At 41.8% G+C, this 10732-nt stretch overlaps 1 protein-coding gene across 2 annotated transcripts; it reads left to right on the forward strand.

Annotated features, from left to right (window-relative positions):
- Positions 1-297: 297 nt before the first annotated feature.
- On the forward strand, positions 298-10064 carry CXCL9 (C-X-C motif chemokine ligand 9). 2 transcript variants are annotated; one of them, XM_033406503.2, is made up of 4 exons: positions 298-453; positions 6585-6711; positions 7980-8064; positions 9301-10064. In XM_033406503.2, the coding sequence occupies exons 1-4, from the start codon at positions 375-377 to the stop codon at positions 9403-9405; spliced, it is 396 nt and encodes a 131-aa protein (XP_033262394.1). In that variant the 5' UTR covers positions 298-374; the 3' UTR covers positions 9406-10064. The 2 variants fall into 2 exon arrangements, with proteins under 2 accessions (XP_033262394.1, XP_004280237.2); XM_004280189.3 differs by lacking the exon at positions 298-453 and adding an exon at positions 1056-5257.
- The last annotated feature ends 668 nt before the right edge of the window (positions 10065-10732 follow it).

Genomic DNA, 10732 nt, shown 5'->3' on the forward strand with positions numbered 1-10732 from the left:
ATGTGAAAACAGAACCCTGCTCTGCCCGGGAGGGTGACATCAGCATTTAATGCCTGGGGGACAGGAGGCAAATGAGGTTAAAACTCCATCCAAAGGGAAACGCAATTATCTGTTAGTTTCCCTGGGGCTTCTAATCCCTGGCTTCCTTCCCAGGGCTGTGAGAACTGCCCGCCGTGTCCTCTCCCCAGGTTTCTGTTTCCCCTAAATGCCCCATCTAGTCATAAACGCCCCTTCAGTCGTAAACGTGTTTTCTCTCAGCCTTGTCTAGACAATTTCCAATAGGAGGCCTGGGAAACAAGCGAGGAACGCGCCTCATCTGAGGGCGTCGGCCCCAGCCTTCAGGCCCAAGGGCCAAACCTGCTCCGCGCCGGCGCATGAGGCGCAGCCCGACCACTCGGCCGGCCTCTGTCCTGCTGGCAACCGGAGGAAGTTCGCCACCTCCGGATAAAAAAAGTAAGACTGTACCTCGAGTGACTCCTAAATGACCCCAGCACCTCCTCCTCTCGTTCGGTAGACTTCCGTCCCAGTCACCGCGACCCAAGGCCGAACGACCCTCCTAGACCTGGCCCGGCGGCCTCCGCCCCAATGACCCGGCCCCTCCGAGGCCAACAGTCCCGCCGGCCTCAGCCCAAGCCTCGCGTGGAAGCTGCAAACCGGACTCCGCTCCCGACGTCCTTCGGGGAAGCGCCACCCCCTCGGGTTGGGAGGTGAGGGTCGAGGGGACACGCAGGAGGCAGAGGGGAGAGATCCCGAGGCGCACAGACACTACCTTTCTTCTCGACGTGCTTCATGGTGGGAGCGGCGCAGGTAGCGTAAACACCAGCAGGGCCACCAGCGGAGCAAGATGCTCCGGCTGCGACGGCAGCTTCCCCACCGAAGGTTCTGTAAACTGACTGGCTGGGCATGCGCCGTGTGCTTACACCTGATGAGCCCAGAAGCGCGCAGGGCGGAGCCAGGCCGGGGGCCTCGGTTCCCTCACTGGTTCCCTGCGCACGTGTTAACTGTAGGCCTACTGATGCGCACGTGTTAACTGTAGGCCTACTGATGCGCACGTGTTAACTGTAGGCCTACTGATGCGCACGTGTTAACTGTGCGCCTACTGAGTGCCAGGCACTGCGCTCAGCACTGCGCGCCGGCATGGACCCTCACAAGCCTTCCCTGTTCTAGTGGTGGAAGGAGATGTTCACCGTAAGATAGCAGATAACGTAACATTGCCTTGCATGTCCTTTGAATGAGGAGAGGCGCATAGTGCCATGAAATCACATGGTGGGGGACCTGACCAAGTCTGGGGATCAGGGAAGTCTCCCCAGGGGAAATGCTAACCTGGAAATCTAAGGTGGGTAAATTACTAAGCAGTAGGATAGGGAGGCAGATTAGGCACAGCATTCCAGGCAGGGAATAGACGAGCAAAAGGAGTGTGATGGGAAGAAGCATTGCCCCTCTGAGGAACTGAAGGAGGAAAAGCAGAGTTGGTGGAGCAGAGAGTTATGCAAGAAGAGACTTGAAAGGTGGGCAAGGGCAGACCATTCTAGGCCTTGTTCTTTTTATTTATTTTTTTCTTTTTGCGGTACGCGGGCCTCTCAGTGTTGTGGCCTCTCCCGCTGTGGAGCACAGGCTCCGGACGCGCAGGCTCAGCGGCCATGGCTCACGGGCCTAGCCGCTCCGCGGCATGTAAGGAATCTTCCCGGACCGGGGCATGAACCCGTGTCCCCTGCATCGGCAGGCGGACTCTCAACCACTGAGCCACCAGGGAAGCCCTAGGCCTTGTTCTTTATCCTAAGAAGGTTCCATCTAACTCTCTTTGCTAGAAAAAATGGTCACTAGCTCTATGGTGTTTTGCAGTTGAAATTGCTTGTTGCCATTAATTTCACCAACCTGTGAGGTTAGTAATAGTTTTCTCAGCTGAGGGAACTGAGGGTCATAGAAGTTAAGTATTTGGCACACAGATGTTAAGTAGTAAGGCTGGGACCTGAACCCAGCTCCACCCTACCCATGGTCACAGTCATTACCAAAAATTAAACATAAACAAATGAATAAGCTGTGTCAAAGATCACCACAAGTTTTCTTCAAAAAGAATTCTTAATATTGTATTTAAACATAATGATCCATCTAGAAACCAGTCCAAAAATGTGCATTGTGTAACAGAAAATGCTAGTATCTGTTCCCCTCCTACTCTACAGCGTGCATTCTCAATGCGGGGGAGGAAGGATTGCCCTGAAGGGGACAGAAAATTGGTTCCTTCGGGGGCTAAAAAATCTTAGATATTACAATGACTTATGGTCCACCAAAGTTCAACCCTACCCAACAAAATTTTATTTCTTAATTAATTTTTCTCTTTAAGAAGAAATTAAATTAAGATTTATGTTAATTTAAATTTGATCTAATTTATCTCAGGAGAAGCAATTATGAAAAAAAAGTTTGAGAAACACTGTTCTACAGTATTGGAACCCTCAAATTTTAGTGGATCAACCAGAATAAAGATCACATTTCTTAACTTTCCCTGCAGCTAGCTGTGGCCATGTGAATAAATTCTTGTCCAGGGTATGGACAAGTGATAAGTGAAGAAATGAGAGGGATGCCCTTTTTCTGCCTTCCCACCAAGCTGTACTTTGAAAGTGAACCTGGTGGCAAGCCCCCGTTGGCCACATGCATGAGGGCAGCAATGTAGAGATGGTGATAAAGCAACAAGATAGAAGGAGCCTGGGAGACCTCATGGAGATCTCAGAACCACCGTATAAGCCCTAGTCACCTTCCTCTGTTTGGGGAAACACACTTTTATCTAGTTAGCCACTATTAATTTGGATTTTCATTACATGCAACTGATCCCTTACTCTTATTATATTTTATTGTGGTAAAACACATGTAGCATCAAATTTACCCTCTGAACCATTTCTAAATATGCAGTTCAGTAGTGTTAAGTATATTCACATTATTGTATAACACATCTCTAGAACTTTTTCATCTTGCAACACTGAAACCCTAAACCCACTAAAGATTAATTTCATCTCACCCTTTCCCCCAGCCCTTGACACCCACCTTTCTACTTTCTGTTTCTAAGATTTGACTTTAGATACTTCCTGTGACTATTTGTTCTTTTGTGACTGGTTTATTTCTCTGAGCATAATATTCTCAAGCTTCATCCATGTTGTAGCATGTGACAAGATTTCCTTCTTTTTTAAGGCTGCATAATATTACATTGCATGTATATACAACGTTTTCTTTATCCATTCATCTGTCAATGGACATTTGGGTTGCTTCATTTCTTAGCTATTGTGAATAATGCTGCCTTGAACATGGGTGTGCAAATATCTCTTTGAGATCCTGCTTTGAATTCTTTTGAACATATTCCCAGAAGTGGGATTGTTGGATCATATGGTAATTCTATTTTTAATTTTTGAGAACCCTCTAATTTTTTAAGGAACCTCTATATTGTTTTCCATAATGGCTGCATCATTTTACATTCCCACCAACAGTGCACAAGGGTTCCAACTTTTCCACATCCTCGCCAACACTTGTTATTTTCTGGGTGGTTTTTTTTTTTGCGGTACGTGGGCCTCTCACTGTTGTGGCCTCTCCCGTTGCGGAGCACAGGCTCCGGACGCGCAGGCTCAGCGGCCATGGCTCACAGGCCCAGCCGCTCCGCGGCATGTGGGGTCTTCCCGGACTGGGGCACGAACCCGTGTCCCCTGCAATAGGCAGGCGGACTCTCAACCACTGCGCCACCAGGGAAGCCCCTGTTTTCTGTTTTTTGATAGTGGCATCCTGGTGTGTATGAGGTGATAACTTGTGGGAAGCAGTCAGCCATCAGAGCAGGCTGCGGACGTGCCAGGCATGCTGCAGCTGCTCGAAGGGACTGTCCCTACTTGTTCCCCTCCTTGTTCCATTCCATGGGAGATAAATTACCAGGGTCCAGAGATCAGAAAGAATGTAAAATGAGACAAGCAAAGCTGTCTGCCCCCTGCACTTGCAGGTTATTTTTGATGATTCTGGGTTTATGGGTTTTCTCCCAGGGAAGTTAACCTTGAGCCGAGACAGTCTTCAGATAATGTAAACCACCGTCTGGCAACCTTCCCTTTTCTAGTCTATATAATCTGCAGCTGTAGCACAATAAAATTTGCCTTGCAACCAGCAGTAGTCTTGGTCCTGCTGACCCCATTTGTCGATGCTATTTCATGTCCTTACCCCTTCCCTTCTGGCTCTGATTGGTTTGATCTTCTTCGTTCGGCCGGTCTTCGGCAATAACTCATCGTGGTTTTGATTTGCATTTCCCTAACAATTAGTGACGTTGAACTTTTTTCATGTGCTTATTGCCCATTTGTATATCTTCTTTAGAGGAATGTGTATTCGAGTCTGCCCATTTTTTAATCAGGTTATTTGGATTTTGTTGTTGTAGAAGTTCCATATAATATTAACTCCTTATCAGATATATGTTTTGCTCCCATTCCATAGGTTGCTTTTTCACTGTTGATTGTTTTCTTTGATACACAGAAGTTTTAAAGTTTGATGTAGTACCCATTGTCTATTTTCAACTGATCCATTATTCTATCTATTTAAAAAAATAATAATCTGTAGCAGCAATGACATAAAAAACAAAAAGAGCCTACCACAGTAGGAAATGACCTAGTCCCTGAATTAATTAAGATGCCTTTTAATGTATTTTGATTGTTTAAGATTGTTGGGTAAGCAATATAAGAAAAAATAAATGTGGCCATATATTATACATAAAGATATTCTACAAATAGTAAGAAAATTTGAAGAGTGTTTTACTTATCTGGACTTTAATATTTCCCATCTGGAAACCACATCTCCAGCCCTTCTTGTATGATGTTATTATATTCATTATATAACTTATTCTTCATCCAGGTGAGCAGCTGTTACTGTGCTAAAGGCTGCCAGTGATGATGGTTTCACATCTCTTATGATAAACTACCCATTTATGTGAAATGGAAACATATAAATCATGCAGAAATTCCCTTGGATCAGAGAGTAGGGTTTCCCCCAGCACAATTAAGTTTGTGGTCAGTTTAGCTGGATCAGCTAAGACAACCAGCCAATCAGATTTTAGGAGGGAAACGGATTTCCTAAATAAATATGATTTCCAAGAGCATGTTCTCTAAAGAATTTCTCAGGCTTAAAATCAAATACAGGAGTGACTCAGTAGAACAAATACAGGAGCAACTCCATTCTACCACTATGAAGAAAAGTGGTGTTTCTCTCCTTTTGGGTATCATCTTCCTGACTCTGATTGGAGTTCAAGGTAAGGGATTCTGAGTTATATTGGGTTAGTAAAGTCAGAGATGTGAACTGCTAGAAAAGTCTCTTGATTTGCCAGTAAAGGTAACTGCTTTGTGTGCATCAGAAAGTGATGTGAGTCAGTTGTTGTCAGTTATCCAAAGTTCATATCTTGGACCTGCCAAGTCAAATACAAGTCTTCTCAGTCCACGTGTGTGAATTCCTGGCACAGAGTAAGTGTTCAATAAATGTTTGTTGAACTGGGTGATAATGAGATGGAAGACTTTGTCTCCTAAATTATTTTTGTCACCCTGACAGTGTTTCTTGATAAGTATGTCTGTGGTTAACAAATTAAGTATCCAATAATCAGAGAGGTTGTCCCTAATCTGTTTACTAACTTCCTTTGTTATTTGGGGCAAATTAATGAACTTTTCTAGACTTCAGTTTCCTCAGCTGTAAAATGGAAATTTTATAGTTATGCTTTTTCTACCTACTATACAATGTATGGCATGTAGGAAGTACTGAGTTAATGTATGTTGAATAAATGAAAAAATTAAGGAATGAAGACAGTGTATTTTAAAGAATTTTCAAAAGTTTAAAGTACTACTGAAAACCAAGGCAGTGGGAAAGATCAGGATGGTGGTGGTAATTAGTTATTTTAAGTGGAGCTTTTTGTTGAAACGAGTACCAACTCCATTTCACTAAGGTCAGATAAAAAATGGCTTTGGGAGTTGCTTGAGATACTATGGTCTGCATAGCACACACGAATTAGGTATCTGTGTATCTGACCTGTGATAGACATTTATTGAATATTATAAAAATCCCTTTTCCTAAGGTTGTAAAATATGGTAGTTAAGAGTAATGCCTTTGGGGCTTCCCTGGTGGCACAGTGGTTGAGAGTCCGCCTGCCAATGCAGGGGACGCGGGTTCGTGCCCCGGTCCGGGAAGATCCCACATGCCGCGGAGCGGCTGGGCCCGTGAGCCATGGCCGCTGAGCCTGTGCGTCCGGAGCCTGTTGCTCCGCAACGGGAGAGGCCACGGCAGTGAGAGGCCCGCGTACCACAAAAAAAAAAAAAGAGTAATGCCTTTGGACCCAAAGAAACCTGTGCTGAGACCCTGCACTTGTCCCCTAAAAGCTGAAAGTCTTTGTTTTTTACTTAACTTCTCTGAACCTTGGATTCTTTATCTATAAAACGGAGATAACACCTACTCAAAATCTCGTGGTAATGATTAACAGACACTCAGTAAGTGATAGTAATAATCATGACTAAGTCAAATGTATCATCTAGGTGGATCGCCTAAATTGAGACATTGCTCTAAATCGATGTTTTCTACCTCTCTTTCCCCCTTAGGAACTCCAACAATGAGGAACGGACGCTGTTCCTGCATCAACACCAGCCCAGGGACGATCCATTCAAAATCCTTAAAGGACCTTAAACAATTTGCCCCAAGCCCTTCTTGTGAGAAAACTGAAATCATGTAAGTAAAAACTCATCCAACATATAGGCTCCAGCAATAAGTTTAGTGTGAGTATTACCCTCAGAATACTTGCCCATTCAGACACTTAAAATGCAGATAGTTGCCCCTCCATAAATCCAGTCTTCTACTTCCTTTTCTTCTAAAAAAACAAGCAATTTCTGGTAGAGGTTAGGAACCAAAGATGACATGTTCATTGCAGAAAATGTTTAATGTAAATGACCCAAAAGAAGGAATTAAAAATCGTCTATAATCCTACCATTCAGTGATAGGTAGTGTTAATCTCTCTGCATATAGTCTTCCAAATCTCCCTCATTGGCTTTGTGTGTACATATATAGACGCTATATATATATGTTTATACACACAATATATGTACCCAAAAATAAAATCATACACTACATACTGTTTTGTAATCTGCTTTTACATTAACACTATATAATGAACATTTCTTGTCAGTAAATCTTCTGTAATAACATCATTTTCTCCTAATAATGTCAATTTTAATGGCCAAATTTTATTCTATCATGTGGACGTACCATAATCTATATGACCAACACCTAAATGTAGGTTATTTCCAATTTTTTTGCTATTGAAAACAAACTGCTATTGTAGCAATATTGTGTCTTTAATTCTTTCCTATTAGTAATACCTTTCTAGAGATTAGAATTGCTAGATTAAAGGATATGCCTATTGTAAGTTTTTTGAAACCTAAATCAAGGATGATGTATAGAATGACTACTCTTATTCTTAGATTAGACAGAAATTAAAGAAAATAGTCTTTAAATTGTTCCTGGAGAGTCTGATGTAATTTTAAAAATTCAACCAGTCTGTTAATCTTGTCTTAAGAAAACATTTTATTTATGTTTTAAGTTGTTTCACTAGAAAATTTAGCAAAATGCATGCCCATTTTCATTGTTTTGGGGGAAAAGAAAGTAGATATATTGGCAACTTGTCTATTTTATATTTTCACTTAAACCTAAATAGCTTTTTCCATCATAACAGAACCAATATTATCTTTAGATTTAACTTTCTCCTATTGCATATACCTGTTGGATTTTTTTAACTTAGAGTTATGTGCTATCCTAGAAATGTATCTAAGTCCCCTCAGTCACTTAAAAAATGAAAAGGCAGGAAAAAGACTGGAAGTCTCAGATGCTTATAGTGATGACACAAGCACATTTTTAATTGGGGAATTGAATTCTGTGGATAAGATGAAGCATTTAAATTATTAAAAGTAAAAAGAAATATCTTGTTGCTATTTCTTTGGTAGTGCTACAATGAAGAATGGGGCTCAAACCTGTCTAAACCCAAATTCAACAGATGTGAAAGAATTGATTAAAGAGTGGGAGAAACAGGTTGGTGAAAAAAAGGAACAAAATTTTCTTTCTTTTAGAAATTAACTTTGGAAAACAAAGAATCATGTAGTTCCTTTAAGGATACGTTCTTCATTCATGTTATTGTGCTCCTATTTTTTTCGTAGAATGATGTCATCACCTTGAGGTGTAATGGTAGTCCTGCTTACAGTATCACTTGTCTATCTCTCCCACTAGAATGTGTGTTCCATGAGGGTAGGCAGCTTGTCTTTCTTATCCAATACAATAAATGCGTATTGAATGGTAGACAGTGAGGATAGAAAGGATATAAGGTAGGGAATTCCATGGTGGTCCAGTGGTTAGGACTTGGCACTTTCACTGCCAGGGCCCGGGTTCAATCCCTGGTTGGAGAACTATCGCATGGCACAACCAAAAAAAAAAAAAAAAAGGTAATAAGATAAAGTCCCTTCCTTCTGTAGCAAATTTGCTAACAATTAATTATAGTACAATGTGAAAAATATAAAATAAATATATGTACAAGAATCTTGAAGATAATAGAAGAAGGAGTAATTAACTTTGCCAGAGGTGAGGAGACAGGAAGAAAGGGTTAAGGAAGACTTTTTATATCAGGTGACATTTGATTTGGGTCTTGAAGGATAAGTAGTTCACCAGGAGGGTAAGGACAGCATGAAAAAAACGACTAGAATCATGAGAGAGCTCATTGTGCTCCAGGAACCTCGGGTAATGTGGCTGGAGTTTGTGCGGAGGGAGTGAAGGGATTGAGATAGAAAAGTAGACCAGGAAAGGGGGAAGAATCCTGCATGGTGTGCTAAAGGGTTAAGTTTGAAGAGGGCCACAGAATATGTAGTTGGGCACTTGGTTCTGGACTCTGACAGACTAGCAGTTCTGCCACATACTAGCTGTGCAACTTTGGGCAAGTCACCGGCTCCGAGCCTCAGTCTCCTCATCTGTAAACATTGGATGATAATAGTACCAACCTCAGAAAACTATAGTTGGGACAGGTGGGTCATAAGCAAGATTGCAGTGGGGGTAGTAATGAGCCCAGAAAATGGACAGAAGAGAACCAGTCAGAAGGCTACTGCCTCCTCATCAAAGTGAGTGAAATAGAATCAAAAAGAGCCCCTCTGACACTGAAGCAACTTTAAACCGGTTCTGAGGATAAAGAAAGACCACAGTCTGGAGAGTCCAAATATAATATAAGGAAGGAAAAATGGTAAGATAGAGAAACATTACCCTTTTTTTTCTGTCTCCTCACAGGTCAACCAAAAAAAAAAGCAAAAAAAAGGGAGAAAATATAAAAAAACCAAGAAAGTTCCAAAAGTTAAAAAATCTCTACATCCTCCTCAAAAGAAGACTACATGAGTTACCATTTTACCAGCAAGTATTTTGTGTTAAAACGTTTCTTTTTAACTATACTGAAATAATTCCAAAAAGGGATGGCATCTTCATACATAAGCTTGTTGATTTGAACTAGAAAATTTAAAGCATTATTTTGAAATAGTCATTAAAGGTAGAAAGTTGCTTTTAAAATCCAGCTGTGAAGCATTGTTAGAGGCTAGAGTTTGTCTTTGTTCTTCCACCTCTGACCAGCTGAATTTCATCATGCTTAAGCCCACAATCTCCGTAACGCCCACATCTGGACCAATGTCCTCACAACCGCATCCCACACACAACAGCTGCCTGCGAGAACAGCTGTAGGCTTCCCAGGACTCCAGAGAATATCCTGAGGCACACGTCAGCAGGCCCCAGCCTGGGAGCATGCTGGTAAGCGGAGCAGTTTGGAATCGAGCTGGACCTCGCCAAGCTGCCATGGCCGTCAGCATCTGTATTTGAATCTGCCTGTGGGCCTCTCATACAATGCATCTGAGATATCCGTGCTGTGTATAACTGTACCATTTATATATGCATGTACACTCTCTAAGCAAATAATTAAGTGCAAAGCAGTATTGACATATATACCCTGTAGTCTGAAATATTTTCTTTGTTAAAAGACAATGCTATCAATAAATGCACCACTGATCAGAAAACAAGTCTTGATTTTTTAATGTTTCAGACATGTACCTCAACTATTGCACGTGTAACGGTAATTCTCATGTGTCCTTATTCATTTGGTTTCATCTCAAATAAAGTGTAATTGAGATAAAGACATGGAAGCTCTTTAAAGTGCTCTTTGGAGACACAAAAAAACTTCAGCATAAAATGTGACAATACCTTATAACAACATTGACTTACAAGAGTTTATGCGGTATGCAATTTATTTCCTAATCCTCAAGGGCAATGCTATTCCAATAAGAATATACCCAGGAGACCAAAAATGTCCTGACTCTTTTCCATAACCTAAAAATATATATGTTTAAATATTATAAAGCCTCAAGTAGTTGTGGAGACCCAAACATAGGATAAGTTATTCCAGAGTCCAGAAAACTTGGGCTGGAGGTATGATGCAGTATGGAGTCTCTAAGAAGGTTGGGAGTGGACAGAGAATACCAGCCTTGTACGTTTGAGATACACTTGAGAGGCCAGATATGTGTGATATTTGAGCAGGTAGCAGCCGCTGATGGTGAACATGACAAAGCCCACAAGGACCTTAACCTGAGACACAGCAGTATGCTGTGGAGAGAGCTAAGATTCTGGCTTCTGAGATATCTGAGTTAAGATCAATCCCACCACTTATTAGCTGTGTGACCTT

Source organism: Orcinus orca, chromosome 4 (genome assembly GCF_937001465.1).
Source record: "Orcinus orca chromosome 4, mOrcOrc1.1, whole genome shotgun sequence".
Classification (NCBI taxonomy): domain Eukaryota; kingdom Metazoa; phylum Chordata; class Mammalia; order Artiodactyla; family Delphinidae; genus Orcinus; species Orcinus orca.